The sequence below is a fragment of the Lipophrys pholis genome (genome assembly GCF_963383615.2).
Source record: "Lipophrys pholis genome assembly, chromosome: 18".
Classification (NCBI taxonomy): Eukaryota; Metazoa; Chordata; class Actinopteri; order Blenniiformes; family Blenniidae; genus Lipophrys; species Lipophrys pholis.
This window is the reverse complement of record NC_137646.1, coordinates 23,080,964-23,100,626: the sequence shown is the minus strand read 5'-3', so window position 1 is coordinate 23,100,626 and position 19,663 is coordinate 23,080,964. Positions and strand designations below refer to the sequence as shown.

Sequence of the window (19,663 nt, the reverse complement as noted above, 5' to 3'; positions counted from 1 at the left end):
ACACACACACACACACACACACACACACACATACAGAACAGTAAGAAATAAACAACAACAATGGGACTTACTATTAAAACCTTCATTCATTTTTCTTTTTCTCTTTTAGTGTATAACTCGGCATCTATTTGTTTCAGGGATTCAAACCATTGATCTTCTGGTTATAAGTTAACTTTAGATTAGATCCCTTTGTGGAAATCCTGAATCACACATACTGGGCGCGGTGGACTGAAGCTTTCTTCTCGAACCTGGAGGTCGCCCTGAATCAGTTGCGAGAAGAGAAGCGGTAGATTCATAAAGTAATCCCGTTTTTAAATTCTGAGCACGTAAACAACTGCTGATTCATTATTTCTGTAAGACCGGCCGAGTTTTAACCGTGGATGAAAGGCGGTTTTCTTCTTCAGTTGTACTTAATAAGCAACTTCTCAGTTGCCCGTTGCTGCCACCGTGATTTAAAAATGGAATGGAATAACGATGTTTACCCAAAACGTAGCTGGAAGCTTGGAAACGGTGTCAAATTCAGGCACCGGTCCTCCAAACGGCATCAAAAAACCCCCATAACTGTGACGACGCTGCCCAATCCGAATGTGGACGACCGCTTCACGGCTCGTAATTACGGCAGGATCAGATTTTTAGAAATAATAACCTTTTGAAGCATTAGTCCCATGAGGGCGTGGGAGAACCCCGGAGTGAGCCTATCAAAGGTCTGGATTTATGTCTGAGCCGGCTCTCGGGGCGGCGTTCCCCCGCTGCTGCTGCTTCTCCTCCGTAGAAAAATCCCCAAACTGTAAAATCGGACGCGCGTTTCCATCACATGCATTCTTCCGATTCTTGCAGCAGCTGAAGCGAGAGGATGAATGAACGAAACGGTGAAGGGCGGAGCGCGTCTGCTTTCTATTTCCACACTGTAATCTCACTGGAATTTTCTTCCTTTATGTATGAATGTGCCCTTGAAGCATCTTTAAAATTCCGCTTTTTATACTGAGTAATGGTGGAATACACCTGGGTTTGATATCTGGGAAGGGACAGATGATAATTCCTCATTCTGACTTTCTCTGTGACCTCTGACAGAGCGTGGGGGGAAACAGGGTCGCACTTGATATTTATGGAGCGTAACATTCAGCTGGGTGAAATTTTTTTTAATAAACTTTAACATGAAGATAAGAAAATTGCTGTCTTATTGACTGAATTTATTTTATGGTTGTAAAATGATCATGAACAGGAACTGCAATTCTTCCAAAGTAATGTCAGCTCTTAGTTTCTGGCAGTTCTACACATGTTAATATCAAATCTTTTGCACCAGACTGTAATAATATGGATTAATAATACGAAGCGGATCTGTGAATAACAGGAAAATGTTGACAGTTCAATTAGCTGCTGACACAGTTGGACTATAACTGCAAATTATCGAGTCTCAAACGATTTTAATTTAATCTTATTAATGTTTAAAACAAGTGATTTTACCAGAGTGGATCCAATAAACATCTTCTAAATAGAAATAGAGACAAGCAATGAAACATCTTTTACATTTTACGCTCTGATCAAACCCTCCTTTAATTCTTGTCCTCGTGCCGCTGCAGGGCGTCCGCCGAGCTCGTCTCACCTGCACGTCCCCCGTTCCCTTTTCGTCTTCAAATCTGGCGTGATTGACGGCGGCAGTCGAACCTCACACCGGCGCACGCGTCAATATTTCACTTCCCCGCTGCCTGAAAACACAGCGAAGCATCCCAGCAATGCATTAACAGCACAGGCTTCACCACTGTGTGACCCGCGGTCACCGCCGTGCCAAACACACACCCACACACACACACACACACACACACACACACACACACACACACACACACACACACACACACACACACAGAGTCCATTACAGAGGAATGCCATGGGTTTCTGTGGGATGTTTGGTGCAGGCTGTTTTGGAGATGTTCTCTGAGGCGAGCGTTGCCATGAGCTTGGAGACATTTTCCCGAAAAAAAATGTCAATAAAATAAAAATTGTTTTTTTTTTTTTTTTTAAAAGCAGCCGGCTTGGCAGCGACGACTCGTCTGTGTGACTCCGCACAATGACTTTCTTGTGTTTTTACTGTGAAAAATCTGTCCGCCCTCCAAACTTGCTCATGTTGTCGCCCGCAGATCGAGGACGGAGGGAAGGCGGCGCGCTGCAAGAAGCTGAGAGTCGGGGACGAGCTCATTAACATAAACGGCTCCGCCCTCTACGGCAGCCGACAGGAGGCGCTCATCCTCATCAAGGGCTCGTACAGGATACTGAAGCTCACAGTCCGGAGGTAAACCCTGTTAATAAAGTCTGATCGGCCTCATTGGTTCACAGGAAATGTTAAAAATACTGCATGTAAGGGTATTAGTTGGTCCTTTGCAATGCAACCACACGCACGCGTGTATTTGCCAGGAACGGCTGTAATCTGTCTCGGGCGTCAAAGTGGACGTAGGTAGATTAGTCTTTCAGAAACCGCCTTCGGTGGGAAGGGAAGGAAGGTGAGGGAGGAGGCGACTGTCCTGTCTCGGGAATTTGTTGGCCGGAGATGCGAAGACGCATTAAAAGCGCGGCTCTCAGATCAGGAACGTTTCACAGGAAAACCGACTTTATCCTTTGGCGGTGTTCGAGAAAGGGAAGCTGATGGATCCTGGAGCTTGTGAAAGTCTGATTGAGCAGTTTGATTGTGGAGTTTCCTTCACGGAGATCTTATGATCATTGACCGATTTTCATGAAGACAAATGTAAAATATCAACACGTGTTTCTTTTAAATGAGTCTGAAAGGGAAAAACCTGAAATTTGCCACGGTGGCAAGCAAAAGGTAGAAAACCAGACCACTTCTTTTTGTGGAACTATATAAAGAAATGGATGTTCTTAGTTTATTTTAATATGTTGATTTTAATTCAGGTAGTTTGGGATTTTGGGAGTTTGTTTTTCAGCGCTGTGGCTTGTTTTCCGTGTTAAATTGCAGATGGATTCCAGTACCAGGGATTCCTGGCCACTCTTTGTACCTTGTACTGTTGCCACTTAGTGGATGAAGGCTGAAATGCAACCCAGATCTAAAAAAAAAAACCCAAAACAAACTCTGCATGTAGGCAAAGAAAAGCTTCACTTTTTCCATTCATTCTGTGTTTTTTATATCAATTCACTGTCACGCCGACAATGAAACCTTTCATTACTCCCATCCTGATTGAGACCTACAACCACCGTGGAAGATTTCACGGGTGTTACAGCCATTAACTCGGTCTCCCCGGACGACTCGGGACAGATGTTCGGCATGCGGAGCGTCTCGTCCTCGGCCTTGAAAACCAGAGAAGGCGTCCAGCACGGCCAACCTCTATGTTTTCTTTTTTCTTTTCTTTTCTCCGCTCCTGTTCCTGTGGAGAAGTGGACCCCTGTCTAATGCTGTGAGACATGGACAACACTGTCTTCTCCACGCACCCAGTAAATCCACACTGGGGAGGGACGACTGAAACACTCCCAGGAATGCTTAGCCTGTGTGTGTGTGTGTGTGTGTGTGTGTGGGTGTCAGCGTCTGGAATGTGTTGCATGCCTGACTTACAGGGGCTTTCCCAGTGTGTGTGTGTGTGTGTGTGTGTGTGTGTGTGTGTGTGTGTGTGTGTGTGTGTGTGTGTGTGTGTGTGTGTGTGTGTGTGTGTGTGTGTGTGTGTGTGTGTGTGTGTGTGTGTGTGTGTGTGTGTGTGTGTGTGTGTGTGTGTGTGTCACATGTAACAAGTGACTCTTTCAGGAGCAGATCACCTTTTGCTGTTTTTATAAGTTGTCAGACTGTCAAAGTAGCTTTAATATTTACCATCCATCCATCCATCCATCCATCCATTGGACCAACCATTAACTGTGCTACAATCATCCATCCATCCATCCATCAACCTATACACCCAACCAATCATTAACCATGCTACAACCATCCATCCATCCATCCATCCATCCATCCATCCATCCATCCATCCATCCATCCATGAATCTATACACCCAACCAACCATTAACCATGCTACAATCATCATCATCCATCCATCAATCCATCCGACTAATCATTACCGTGCTACAATTATCCATCCATCCATCCATCCATCTATACACCCAACCAACCAGTAACCATGCTACAATCATCATCCATCCATCTGACTAATCATTAACCGTGCTACAATCATCCATCCATCCATCCATCCATCCATCCATCTATACACCCAACCAACCAGTAACCATGCTACAATCATCATCCATCCATCTGACTAATCATTAACCGTGCTACAATCATCCATCCATCCATCCATCTATACACCCAACCAACCAGTAACCATGCTACAATCATCATCCATCCATCTGACTAATCATTAACCGTGCTACAATCATCCATCCATCCATCCATCCATCCATCCATCCATCCATCCATCCATACACCCAACCAACCAGTAACCATGCTACAACCAATCATTCATCCATCCGACCAATCATTAACCGTGCTACAGTCAATCATCTGTTTTTCCACACTTGCATTATTTGATGACAAACATAAATATTCACCACACACAACATCCACTAGCAGTGCAGCATTTGTACTCAATTGTTCCCATGAGTAAACGCACCAATGCTCCAGTGAAAACGGTAAATCCCTACATGGGCGAGAGCCCGTCAAGCCAAGCGTCTGTGTGAAAAGGCCTCAGTCGCATGTTTCCGTGAGTGATTGAACGTTTCTACATACGTTTTTTTTTAGTTTTTTTTGTCCCCATTCACCGCGTCCGTGTCCAGGAAGAGCCATTATATGTAGTTTGGCTGCACTTTTCTTTGTTTCTGCCATCTGCACATAAATCCAGCGCTCCCTGATTGAGCGGTTAATGACACCGAGGACCAATCGCGGGCCTCCGCACGAGGTGTCACACTTCCTGACTCCGCGCCAGCCGCCTCGCAGCGCCTGCCAGCCCGCTTTCAGCCATTACCGTCGGAACAAGGAACCCTCTGGAGGGTGGTGCCAAAAACACACACAAAGCTGCAGCTCGCTTGCAGATGATGAAATGCGAGCATTTTCACACTTGGCTCTTCTTGTATAGTTTTTACCAGTGGGGGAAAAAAAAAAAAAGGTCCTTCGTCCAAAGCCAGCCGTCGTTACCACCTCTTTTAATAACACAAGGGGACTGTTGGTGCGGCAGTGGCGTGTGAATGGATGGACATCCGTGTTTCTTTATAGGTCTTTATTAGGAATGTGTGAAGGCGTGCCACGGTGTGTCGTGTTCTTTGGGTGTGTGATGGAAGCGGCTTTATGGGCATACACAGTTTGGCTTGAATGCGAGTGTGTAGGGAACAAGTTACCCAACCAAAACCTCTTGGTAGTTAATTCATCAGCAGAGTTTTTGCAGTGTCAGCTGGTTCATTTGGTGGATTTTGACATTAGATACATTAATCCAAGACATATACAGTGTCAAACGAGAACGCCGACTCATGTAAACGCGTTGTTTATGGCTGATCCTCCACACGGTGTAGTGTTTTAATAGCCCCGAAAACATTTTATTAATTTAGTTTTTTTTTAAAACGGGGTCCAGAGTTTGGACATTTTAAAACGCTGGCTTGGGTTTGAGGTGTGGACGGACAAAGACGCACATTTGCCGAAAACGGCGACGTCACGCCTCCCCACTGCATCCCGCTCTGTGGCGTAACATGAACAACAATGGTGGACTACAAGCTCCAGGTCGTCACAGCGCCCCCTAAAGGCCTGGCATATGCACTGCATCGTGTCTAGAGGACGGAAGATTCATTTGCCTCGTGTGGACGAGGTCCTGAGAGACACGTTTTGGTGATCTTGTTTGTTGTGGGACAGGCCTCTCTCGTCCTGTCACTCTACGCCACCATTGTCCCCAGATAGAGTCACCACCGACTACGTCATCTTCCACGATGCCAACACCTTCCGCCGTTTCTGCCAAATCGGCGAAGCCTCACCTTGTGCACGTCTTTCTGTGTTTTGCGTGTATCGCAGGGTGAAAAAAATAAAGAATCCTCCGCTGTTATTCCGAGCTCAATTAACTGAGATGGGGGGAGCAGCTCCATGGATTTTCACGCACTCCGTACGTTTGTCTTGGAGACGTCAGGAAACGTCTCGCCGGGGTTCCCCCTGTTCACTGCTGAATAAATGGTCTTTTCAGCTGATGCAGTGGGGAAGGAAAAATGTACATAGATTTAATTATATGATGTAAGGGCAGAGGAAGGAAATGTGGCAAGTTGGCGAGGAGAGATGTTTTTTTTTTAAATGGTGCTTTTGTGCAACTTTTTCTCCTCGCCGTGGGACACGGGGGGGGGGGCTTGCGTCTGATTTATTGACGTGTGTGTTATGTGCGACCGGTCTCCATTGCAAGTCAATAACACGGCGCTGAAGCTCGCAAATTTTCAGCTTTTGATTTGTTCTCCGCGTCTAATAAAATGTCCTTCTCGTTTTTATCAGCCTCTGAGTCTTTTTCACCCCCCGTTGGCTGTTTTCAGTTAAATATATTCAGCTGAGGCTCGCTGGCTTTGTGCTCGGCTGCTGAAAGGACAGTCGGCCAAAGAAAAGGCCTGGAGGCTAAATTCGGCCAACCGCAGGAATTTACTGGCCTGGCCGGTGGAGGGTAAGACGGCAGTGTGTTTCTGTCCGTTTTAGATTTTATATCAGGAGAGATGTTTTATAGGAGTTTTAACGAGCCGGCTGAAAGGACCTGCGCTGGTGTTGACTGGTGTTGTGTCAGTCTCCTCATTAAGACATCAGTCATGCGCAAAAACAGACTGAAAGATTGTCTTTCAGAGGACAAAAAAACAACTCCTGTATATTGAATAAATGAATGTAATTACACAACTTTGAACTCACGTCAAAGGAGGGAATGCGCAGGTGTGCCTCCATGACATTAACAAGGGTTGGATTCCATGTGGAGGAGCCGGGAGCGCTGGCTTGGGAAGCTTATTGGAACGCAGCCTTGGTCGTTGGTCCACCTGAGCGTTCTCCTGCCATCGCAAGCCAAAAAGGTTTTCCTATGAAATCCCCTGCGGAGCTGTATACTGTGTATACTCCACAACATTTATGACTCTTGGCCTCGTGGAGCAAAACATTGAACCTGAAGTCAGCGAAGTTACCAGACCTCACAGGTCACGTTCACGTTATGTAAGTAATAGTAGTAGTTCTGCTTTGTCGGTTGGAGTTTCGGTTTTTGTTATATTTATGTCCGTCCGTCCATCCGTCTTTGGAAACCCGGGTCTTCTGTGGCAACAGAACCTGGAGCCTATTAAAAACACGACACATGAGCTAGAAAGCGCTGCTCTAACGCGACCAATGATTGCACCTTTGGTTTATTCCATCATCCAAGTTATTTTGTAAAGTGTTCACACGCTGGAAGAATTGCTCATTGATGCATATTTCTCCAAAACAATGGAACCAAAAAAAAAAGAAAAAAAAAAAGACATCTTTTCAGCCTTCATCAGCTCTGATAAGTTTTCCAGTTTTACGTTTTCCAGCCTCCGCCCTGGTGGAGTATTTTGGTCTCTTTACAAACTGGATTTGATTGTTGAACTGATGATTTTTCCAATATATTTCTGGAAGGGGAAAGAATGCGGTGGATGTTTTGTTGGCTCGACCTGGAAATGTTTCTTCTATAGTACTTCCTGTTTTCACCGACCTTCTGTTAGATCTGACTGTACCGTGTGTGTGTTGTGTGTGTGTGTGTGTGTGTGTGTGTGTGAGTATTTCTTAGCGGGCGGCCGTGAAAGATCGGAGTGCACATTCCTCAACTTTCGCATCATTTCCTCTTTGTCCCAGAGCTTCCTCTTCCTACTTCCTGTCCAACGCTTCGGCGAATTTCTGTGTGAAAAGACGCAGTTTTAAATGGGCACAAAGACTAAACAGTTTATCTGCAGCCGCTGATGGACGAGGACGCTGCTCTTTAGACGTGTTGATCTTATAAGGTCTTAATCAAAGGATTTCCAACTTTAAATAATGGGTTTTGTTGAGCATTTGTCACATTTGGCTCTTTTAATGTTGAAAACAAGATTCCAGCTAATCCGTAATCCGTTTGCATTGCCGTTGTCACTTTTCCCGCCGGTTCTAAGGTGTCCCGGCGTGGACAGGACAGGAAGCGTCCCACAGAGTCGGTCCGAGTCGGGCACGTACGTGGCATCCCCGTCTCGCTCGCAGTGAGCGGCGCGAGGAAATTCAAATCCTAATTACAAGCCGGGCTCATATCGTGTTTGATGTTCTCGTCGGCGTAAACAGGGCTTGATGACAAAGTTCTTTCATCCCGGCGCGCTCTCTCATCGCCGCTGCGCGATGCCTAAACACTTGTTTGTGCCAACTGGGCGGAGGAAGAGCCAGATGAAAGGGTGGGAGCAGGGAAAGTGGGTGTAGAGGGAGGCGTTTGTGGGATTTGCTTTCAGGTACTTTGGCGAGACGTAAAGTTAATGTGTTCTGACACAATCCCCTGACTTTGATATGAACATGAGCCCTTGAGCCAGGCAGTCAAAGGAAATAACAGCAGCTGTCTGTCGCAGTCGAAACTCGGCAAGCATCGGCTTTTTGACCTAAAAGAAGAAAAAAAAACAAAAAAACAAGCCTGTTCATACATGGAAACGTTTTATTTTGAGATTTCAGTGTCTTGTTCCAACTTTTGACCATTTAAGCAGAAGTCAAGCATTAAGGACTCTCAAATCGCCACTTTAAATGCAAGAATTATACAATAAAATAGCAAATTAACGAGGTAAAACACTAAAATATTTAAACAATAAGTGAATGTGCTTAAGCTTTTCAATTATTACCCAAAAGTACAGTTGTTTTTTTTGTTTTTTTTTGCTTGAGTTTTAAGGTCACAATTAGAAAATGTGTCTGTTTTTCCAAAGGTAATGGTAATAGTACTAATAACAGAACTAGGAGTTATTCAAACAGCGTTTCATGTGAAAACTCATTGTTTTTGTTTCACAAACGTTTTTGCGTCTCACAAGTTAAAAGGAAAGTGACCATGCTCGTACAAGGAATCTCCTGGCCCCTAGATTCAATCCCCATGATGCTCTCTGGCACCCCCCCATGGGATGCCGGCGCCACACTTTGAATACCTCTTCAAAAGAAAAAAAAAAGAGAGAGACAAATTTTCAGTGTTTACTTTTTGTATTGTGTTCTCCTGGCTCCATTCTCTGTGTGATTCTTTCACTCCCGGCGATGTCACGGATTAAACTTATCAGCACAAATCTCAAGTCTAAACATCGGGCTGAATTACCGGCCCGGGCCGTCCTGTCCTCCTGGCTCAGTCCGAACACCGGCTGCCTCAGCAGCGCTTCTCAATTTCACAGCTTGTTTGCTCGTGTTCATTCGAAACATTAGTTTTTTTCCCCCCCGTCTCTTCCTGGAAGAGCGTTTTTGTCCTCAGACGGTCCAGATCTTCGCCAAGTCGCTCTCGACGTACGGGACGGCACACACACACCAGGTTGTGTTGATTTTTTTACCGCAGGTGGAAGTGGGGTAGAGACACATACGCACACACACACACACACACACACACACACCTGGTTGTTTGGATTTTTTTTAACCACATGGCCCCTGGAGACTCGGGCAAGACTGAGGTCTGCGGTGCCAAGAGCCATGAAACACAATAGTCTGCCCCCTGTCACTCGGGAACAATAGGCATTCCTGGCATTCCTCTAGACCTCTTCCTCACACACACACACACACACACACACACACACACACACACACACACACACACACACACACACACACACACACACACACACACACACACACACACACACACACACACACACACACACACACACACACACACACACACACACACACACACATTCTGGGTCTAATTAGAGCCTTGTCTGCGTTCGCCTTTGGCCACGATGCTGTTTATGGTGAAACATTGACTGACCGGTGAGTGAGTGTTGTTGTGTTGCGGTGGCGGGCGGTGGCGGCCTCGGTGGACGGTGATGCGAGTTTACGAGGGCGGCATCCTATTTTAAAGAAAATAAAAAATTTGTGGCTAATTTAACCCTTTGAAGGAAAAAGCCAAGCTCCAGGTCAACCGTGACTTCGGAAGCCGAAGCCCAGCTGAATAGAATTCCTGTGTGATGGAGCAAAGTCACACATTGTGCACTTATTCTTAGTTTAGTTCAAATCCATGGCCGCCTAATAGGTTTGTTAAAATACATCAGCAGAGCAGAGATTCATCCCTTTGCATCAACCTGTCATTGCTACGAAAGGATGCAGAAGTCCATGACCTAGTAGTTTGAAGCCTTGTAACTGATGATTTTCGTGTTTTTTCTCTTTTTTAAATCCACATTAATTTTACAATGTACAATTGTGTTTTTATTTTAGTAAAGTTTCACGTTACGATGCGATATTTTGAAAACGATGTAATTGCCGTGCCAGGCCACGCCGTGGTTTGTTTTTGTACGCTGGAAACAATAACAATGGGAGAACACGGACATTCATAGTGGACAGACAACCTGGTTGGATTGTTGTCACGGTGACTGTCAAAATAAAACTACAACGTCCCAGGAGAATAAGGTATATAGTTGCTGTGGTCCAACTACCGGCGCATGTGCAGAAGAACTATTTCCTCATGCGCAGTAACAGCGTTTTCAAAAAGTTTTGGGCATTTTTGAAAAGTTCCACCCGGGGAGCAAGTTTTCCTAAGGTTACGTTTTCGTTTCAGAGGTTACACATGCACCATCAATAACTATTGATCCTCTGTGTCCATGTTTGTTTTTTTAAAGGAGTTTTAATTGATTAATTGAAATCTTGCACCGTCTTAGAGCATTTTCTTACAAGCGTTTCCAAACAGCAGTGCTCTTTTTTTGGCATTTAATTGGGAATATCTTTAAACGTTGAGTTCCATAGTATCAATTTCACATAATATAACAAGTTTTTTCCCCCCAAAAAATGATATTTGGCAAAGAAGGAAGCGTCAACATGTGTTCAAGCATCTACGGTTGTGTGTGTGTGTGTGGGGGGGGGCTCTGCTCCACACGTGTGGTCTGCTACAGTTTATCTGTCTCCTCTGGCCTGGTTTTTATTAACCGGCCCATTAAACTGTGACTCCGTGATACATGACACTGGTCTGACTCCACACACACATTACACACACACACACACACACACACACACACGGACAACATCTCTCGGACAGATTCCTGGAGGTCATCGTGTACGAACGAGACGCCGTCGGGTGAGATCGTAACATTTCTACTCTTTCAGCAAAAAAAAAAAAATAAAAACCAAACAAAAAACAACAACTTGGGTGATATAAACGGCTCCGTCCGACAGCAGCTACACCAACAGGGCGTTACGCAGTGTTACCGAACCGGCCACCGCTCCTCCCCGTTTAGAACGCCAAACCTAAACCCGGTCACACATTTCATGGCGTTCTGTCACCGTGGAAAACTAAACCACTCACAAGCTGTTGAAGCAGAAAATTACAACAGGAAATAATACCGAGTCCACTTACTGCCGGTGCTTTATGACCCTGCTGGCTTCACTGCATGAAAGGACATATTATATGTAGAACTTTAGGTTTTGTTTAGGAACATGCCAGGATTCAGCCGCAAGATGTTTGTACAACTAATCGATAATAATTTAAAATGTTGTATTTGTGTTTGTCCTTTCAGTCAATGTGGATTTAAAGGCATTTTAATGGTCCTTTCCACCTTAATTAAGGGTTTGCTGCTATTTTCAAGACCTGTGCGCAGAGGTCAACAATTAAAAAAAACCATTTATTTGTTATTCTATTTATTATCTGTCTATAATTTTGAGAAAACAAAGCCGCTTGCCCATTTCTGTTTTGTGAGCTGAAATGTTCGTGCTCTTCTTGTTTTAAGTGAGAAACTGTTTGAGCGGCCATCATGCTTCACAGCTGGTATTCATGTACGTATAAGTGTATTGCAAGTCACATTTAGACGCTTTAACGCATTAATTTCCCCCAAAAAACATCTGTAGTTTTCAGACGCTTCCACCAATGTTTTTGCAGAAAGGAACATTTTCTTTTACATGACCTATAGCTTTCCGCCCGCTGCATGTAAATGACACATTTTATTGGAAAATTACTTAAAATGCTCTTGACAGCTGAGGCTGTAAACAGATGGCTGATTGCACACACACACACACACACACACACACACACACACACACACACACACACACACACACACACACACACACACACACACACACACACACACACACACACACACACACACTCAGTAACAAACAGTGCATTGTGCCGCGCAGGCTGAAAATGGACTTCACCCTTCCTGCCATCGACCTCTGGTATGAGCCTAGTCTCACTGTACTGATTACCTGGTATGCAAAAAGTGTGTGTGTTTGTGTGTGCGTGTGTGTGCGTGTGTGTGTAAGCCTCAGCAGTACATGTTTTCACGTGTGCACCCAAACAGTAACTGCATGTCTACAAGTGAGTTTGTCGTTCAGAAATCCATAATCAAGTGAGATGAGGGTCCGACAAGGCAAACAAACGGGGGTCTGATTGCATGCAGATGCGCACACACACACACGCGCACACACACACACACACACGGGGAGACCTATAAAGCAAACAAATAGATCCTAATCAGACGAGCACAAAGGGTTGAAGGGGAGGAGGTGAGGTTGTTTAGGCTTTCCAGCATAGTTAACCCTTCACCCTTAAAGAGAACACAGGGAATGTCAGGAATCCACTTGGGCACACACACACACACACACACACACACACACACACACACACACACACACACACACACACACACACACACACACACACACACACACACACACACACACACACACACACACACACACACACACACACACACACACACACACACACTTTCACAGAGTCTGCAGGAGATACAAGTCTCCAGGAAATCCTTTGAAGCCGGCCGAGGGCCTCATGTTATTAAGCGTCTGCCGTTGTGCGGCTGGTTAAACTTTAACACCGTTAATGTGGGACACCGACACCTCCTAATGTTCGCTGGCGTTGAGGGTCAAACACAGAGACGGCGGCGGCGAGGCCGGCTCGAAGCTCCTCGCTGCGTAGCCGGCGTCCTCCTCGGTTCGCCCTCGGAGAGAAAGGACGAGAAAGTCACATGTAGATTTTATCGGCTGCGGCGAACAAACATGAGATGCGTGACCAGGTCACGCTACAAAACTGTTAGCTGGAAATGTTGCGTTTCACTCAAGCCGCCATTTTTTATTTTAGACATAGTAAAGGTTGTACAGTGGTGGGTGTGTTTACATGATGATGATGAATTCCATTGAGTGAGTTGAAATGTCCAGAGAGAATTAAGAGAGAACATGGTATTGCGGCCGTGAGATTAGAGCAGGGAGCTTGCGACTGGAGGGTCTGGGTGCAAATCCCACTGGGGGATTGCTTTAGGACGGGCATCCGGCGTGCGGACTTGTGCCAAGGCAAACATGTGGATTACAATCTGCAGAGGAGGGAGCAGGCCAAAGATTAACTCCATCATGTATTGCCTGAATGCCAAAGCAGCGGGGCTCCACTGGTGAAGGAGTGATAGTTTCCATCCTGAAGGATGGAGCAGAGAAGAACTCCACCTCGGTGCCACAAAAAAGTGGATCATCTGCCTCCATCTCATTCTATTCGATGCTTCCTAACCCTAAATCCTTGGATTTATAAGAGCGTGAATAAAGTTTTCCTCTTTCTGACAGTTTAATATGAGTCTGTTATCAGGGCCTGAGGGTCCAGTGGTCAAAGCCATCATCCTCTGATAGTGTTCCTGTGACGGAGGAGCGCGCTAAAAGAACGACGCCCCGGCGATAAGAACAATGATACAAGTCCAATGTTTGGTTCCTCCGTCACCTCCACTCATTGTGCGTCTGTCTCATCATTCTGCAGACTTGAGCGTTCTCCTCCCATCCTCTCCTGCGTTCCCCTTCTTTCACCACGTTTTGTTTTTCTCATTTCTCCGGCAAGGTATGAAAAAAAAAGAAAAGCCCCCTCGTCTGTCCAAGTCTCTGCAAACACGCTTCCACACACACACACACACACACACACACACACACACATATATATGCACAGAAAAGGAAGTAGCGCCACATTTTTTTCCCCTCCGTCAAACAATAACAGCGTGGAACTCTGGGTATTATTTTAGCAGCCATCCACCACTTTATCTGGTCTCCACAAAACTTCCTCTCTCCCTGACTCACACATCCTGCCTCGGAGCGGGCGAGAGAGGCAGGGACAGAATGAGATGAGAAAGAGAGAGAGAGAGAGAGAGAGAGAGGGAGAAAGAGAGCGCAGGAGGGAGGAATAGTTATGTTTTGTCTTGTAGCGAGAGGAGTGAGGGAGGAGGAGGAGGAGGAGGAAGAGAGGAAAAGGAGGGCGAGGGGATGTGAGGACTGTCGGTGGGTTTTCCCCCCTCCTGCTCAGAACCTGCCACCGACTCCCCTCCTCCAGATGGACGTCGGCGCTCGGACTCGGACTCTGCTCTCGGCGGGCCTCGACTGACTCCGGGACAAAAGAAAAGTCTCTTTTTATTGCGAAGCGGAGACTCCTCCCCCGGGGAATCTACTGAGCTTGTCGCCGTTGGTGCGTCTGAAAGACTGTGGAGCCTTTTGCACTTGAAGGATGCTTGAACTTGAATCAGTCTCGACTGTGGACGCTTCAGCCTCTGGAGTCTGGTAAGGTTTTTTTTAGGTGGGGGGGGGGGGGGGTATTTATTTAATCAATACTACAGTAAGTATTGAGTTTGCATACTTCAGCCTACTAAATCCCCCATTGGGAGCTGTTGTCAAGTACATTTTACAGCTTGTCACAATGAAACGTCAGATTTTTGAGGGTAGAACGAGTTGATATTTCACTCTATTTTCTATATTTTGCAATGATTCCTGTCTGTCTGTCTGTCTTGGCATTTGCACTCTACTGTATTGAGACTGTGTGTGTGTGTGTGTGTGTGTGTGTGTGTGTGTGTGTGTGTGTGTGTGTGTGTGTGTGTGTGTGTGTGTGTGTGTGTGTGTGTGTGTGTGTGTGTGTGTGTGAGACCCAGATTATGCGCGGCGACCTTTGCGGTATCAGTCAGCTGTCTGACCATTAGACGGGACATTCCAGATCCTTACATAGAGCCTCATTCACAGCTGCAAAGACGGAGAATGCACAATTTCTTGGCCTTGACCTGCTGCTGCAGTCCGTCTTCTTCCTCTTCTTCTTCTTCTTCTGGACTTGTCTCGCGCTCCACTACGTGCTGACGTCTCTCGGCACATAAGAACTCTACATGGGGAACCTTGCTGTGTCCCTGCCGACTTGATTGAATTTCCTGGTTGATTTGAGCCACAGCGACGCCGTAGCGGCGGTCGATTATCCCATTAGCTCTTGTCTCCGTGTCAAAAGACACGCTGGCATTCACCGGTCCATTCCTGGACGAAGCCGAGCTCATGTGATTCCACTTTTCTTGGGGCGGCCCAGCTGGGACAGGTAGCCAAGTGGGTCACGGTGTCAGAAAGCGAAAGCAGGAACCTTTCGGGCGATGTGGTTCTGAGACGTATAGCTCTCCAGGGCGACCTTTTCTTTCCCCCACACAATCCTTTACGTGTGTTTTTGTTGTTGAGAAAACTTTTTTAATTTACTATTTCAGGTAACCTAAGACTAAGCCTCCTTTAAGATTATCAAAATTAGATATGAACAGGTCAAGACAAGAGAACCATCAGAAGACTGCGAACGATTTTGTTTCAATTGTGTTGATGGAGTGATCGACTCCAAAATGAACAAAGATGCTGACGATGCAAAATGCACGCAGAAGGTTTCCTTACCCAGCACACGTTGTACAAAAACGTTTAGAGACAACTAGTTCAGGGGCCACATGCAGCGGACGCTCATCACCTGTAAAGTAGTGGAATGATAACCTTTAATTTGAAAGTTTTAGCGTTTTTCTTTGTTGTGGCGCCGGGTGTTCGTGATGAAAGAATTGTCTTTTTTTTTTTTTCAGAAAAGCAAACGATTACTACAAAGAAATGACTCCAATGTCAACATGAAGCCAATTATTATGACGTCTTCTGGCGTAGAACGTCAAGAAAACTGCGCGTTTTTACGAACTTGCCTGGTGGTTTGGCCGGATTGGAGCCTCTTGACGGCCAGTTTTGGCCCACGGGCCTTATGTTTGACAATATTTATCTATTCTATTCTGCCTTGTGACTTCAGGTCATGCTTAATAAGATGGCTTAAACATGACATGCTACACTGAACTTACCTGAAATAACACTTTATTCAAGTTAAGAACCCCCCCCCCCCCCCCCCCAAAAAAAAAAAAAACAATGTACATGTTTAAATAATAAAAACATCCTACTGGTTGAGAATTTACTGACGGCTTCCTGTCTTAGATGTCACGTTTTCCATCGTCTGTATTTGTTCCCGTGGAGAAGTTGCAGTTGCTCCACGATGACGGGCCCCCGTTTGAGTTTGCTGATCTCAGCATTTTTGGAGCTTTTGAAGAAAGCTTCATTTCTCTCCTGCAGTGCCACAAAAAAACCCCCCCAAAAAACCCCAAACACTCCAGCAGATCTTGATATTAGATCTTTAACTTGCAAGTCAGCACATTTATCATCATTTTGGGAGTTTTTTTTTTTTTTCTTCCTCCCTCCGGTCTTATCGTACATTTCGTCTCTGGCGTCACATTGTTTGTTTTCATTTTCGCAGTCATCAATCTCTGAAAGCTAAAAGAGGAGGTAGTGGAGAGGGAGGGGGGTGGGGGTGGGGGTGGCGGGGGGGGGGGTGGCGGGGGGGGTCCTGCTAATGTTTGTGGTATGTTTGATAATGGTATTTTGTCTGGTTGAGTTGGGATCGTTCCCACACATCTCGGTCCGCGCGCATGCAACCATAGATGCCCATAACGCCGCCGCCGCATAAACTTTCTCAGGGGATAATTTAAGGACATTGTCAGCAGAGTCGAACAATCAGCGGGCTTTGATAGAAACCCCTCTTAAGGAGCCCGAACCAGGAAACTGGAGTGTTTATTTTGGAAATGGGTCTCCTGCTCCTGCGTTATCATAAACAATAATACTCAGAAATGGTCCTTTCCTTTCCCTCGCGCTGCCAGGATCCGCATTCTTCTCCCAAAATTGTACCTCCGAATGTTTTCCCGAAGTACCCAGAATAGTCTCATTTTACAGTCTTGCACTTCCCTGGACCTTTAGTAGTCTTTTATAATACTTTGCCATCCTGCCAACCACCTGTTTATTCCCGTCCTTTGGGTTTACCAAGTTTCAGGTCCGTCTCGGGAAAACACGCACGGCCTCAGGTAAAGCAAATGAACGCAGATGTTAATGGAATGAAAACAGAAGGAAATCGCCTTGCCAGCGATGATAAGCTGGGAATATCACTTTAAAAGGGGGGGAGGGGGGGGGGACTCTTGATAAGTCTGGACCGTTTGCACGCCGAGTCAAACAACGAAAAGTCCAAATCACAGTTTAGCAGATCGATCTTACAGCTGTCATTTCATGTTACGTCAATGAGTGGAACAATGAGCCAAATCAAGTCCTCCATGAACGTTTAAGGTTGAACAAAGTCCTCTACAAACCACAAGGGACATGAATCATGAATCGGTTCAGACAAGACGAGTCTCAGAAGACCTAAAATCAGTTAGAACTATGAGCAGCTCCATGAGAAGCGACTAATTAAGTGACATTAATTCTCAAGTGAGATGAATAAAAAGTCTTAAGACATAGAAATAGTCGAGACGTATTGGTTTCAACCTGATTAAGTTAAATCAAATTAAAAATAAAGTCTCTTTTTTTTTTATGTAAAGATGAAGTCAAAGCTGATTTACTCAAAAAGATTAGATAATTGTATTTTAAGGGGTATTTAAACATACATCTGTTGGCTTCCAAACTATTTTGAAATCAATATCTGTGATCAGTCGTCTTCTAATTCCGACTAAATTCAAGTTGAGCGTCTCAACTCAGCTGTTCCCGTCGCCCCTGTGCTCTGTCCATGTGCGTTTCGCCCAGCGGCGGCACTTCAAACCAAGTGTTGCTCCAAAATACACAATTACGCTCATAAAGGACCATTCATGCTCTGAAGAATGCGACGTATAGAACTGTCCAGTCGCTGTTCCTCAGTGTTGTTTCACCCCGTCTTTGGGTTCCTCTCCCGTCTCTCTGTCTCGCTTTCACACTCCGTCTGCAGGGGGTCGGGTTGAATCTGGCGAGCGTATGGGATCGGAAGTCTGTGTGAGGGAATTAGTGAATATCTTGGGATGCACTGGAATGCCTGGCTGCGGATCAGACCGAACGGGGGTGTGTGTGTGTGTGTGTGGGGGGGGGGGGGGGGGGACTATTGTACATCCTAGATGGCTTTTTAATGGCAGTGCAGTGGAACTCCAAACAACACCTAAGGAAGCCGTTTCCACAGAATTTGAGTTGGCGCGGTGCCGCCGCAGTAGGTCTCGGCTTTATGTGAGACCCCGACGCTCCAGGCCACTTACAACTGTGGCTGCAAGCATGAAGGGGGGGGGGGCGGGGGGGGGGGCGGGGGGGGGGGCAGCTTTTCCATCAGGCACTGGTAAATCATGAGACAGCAGAAACAAAAAGCCTAAACAGACTCAATTTGTCGAACTGAAATCCATTCCTTCTTATTTTATAAAAAAAAAAAAAAATGAAGGCGATGTTTACATGTTAGAAGTGAAAACGCATCGTTTGTGTTTCCCAAAAGTTTTGCGTTTACACGGCAACGCTTTGAAAACGACGTCGTTTTCATGTTGGGCCACTAGTGGCCGCTGTTGTTTGTTCTTCTCCTCGTCTTCATCTTGTGTTGTTTTTTTTTGTCCTTGCAGACGCACCGTCCCGCTCATCAGGCCTCACTCCTGGCACCTGGCGAAGCTTTCGGAGCAGCCCCTCCCTCCCCCGCCCCCGTCTCCCCCGCCGCCGCCGCCCTGCCTCCCCCCGGCCGACTCACCTCCCCTCCCGCCCCCTCCTCCTCCGTCTGCCATGCAGCTCCACCCCGGCCCATTCACACTACCCTGGCACGCCACCGACAACAGGTGAGAGAGAGAGAGCGAGAGCGCGCTCCACCCGCCATCTTTAAAAAGACGATAACTCTTGAATTCTACGTTTTTAAACCTTTTCAGGTCGTGTGATACTTTAAATTTTTTAGCAATGTGTCCACATTGATGAAAACAGACCATGAGATAGAATTATATCGTATATCTGCTCGTGGACACAAACATAATGTGTTTTCCTCAAGGTGTGGACACAAGTCATGTATATTTATGAGGTTTAACTACAGTTTATGTAAGATTTAAGTACACAATCATGACTCCATGTGTCGCGTAGTAAACACAACGAGGTGCTTTTGATTTATCACGCTCGACGCCAGTTAATTTTGATTTGTGGGGAACTTCAGACGTTTTAGACGGACATAATGAGGAGTGAAGATACGCACGGGGTTCGGCAAAGCGTAGACCGCCGTATTTATGAAGTAAACTTCGACAAATGAGGCGAAGCTCCTCAGCGTGTGACATTTATTAAAAAACTCTTGTTGCCAAATCTGCATGCGTGTGAGACGCCGAGGGTTTGAGTCATGCACTACGATCTCATGACTCCACTGGACATCAGCTGTAAGTCACCGTCTGGGACTTTTTTATTTCGTCCCCCGTGACTCCGACATTGCTCCAAAAAGCGCAACAGTTGCCAGGAAACAG

At 45.9% G+C, this 19,663-nt stretch overlaps 1 protein-coding gene across 1 annotated transcript in view; it reads left to right on the top strand.

The window, feature by feature from the left end:
- Nucleotides 1–19,663, top strand: part of shroom4 (shroom family member 4) — a gene marked incomplete at its 5' end in the record, with an annotated part of 57,475 nt that overhangs the window by 21,845 nt on the left and 15,967 nt on the right. The window contains 2 exons of the mRNA XM_080486064.1: nt 2,139–2,290; nt 18,797–19,003. Coding sequence (XP_080342190.1) covers nt 2,139–2,290; nt 18,797–19,003 — 359 coding nt within the window. The remainder of the gene's footprint in view (nt 1–2,138; nt 2,291–18,796; nt 19,004–19,663) is intronic.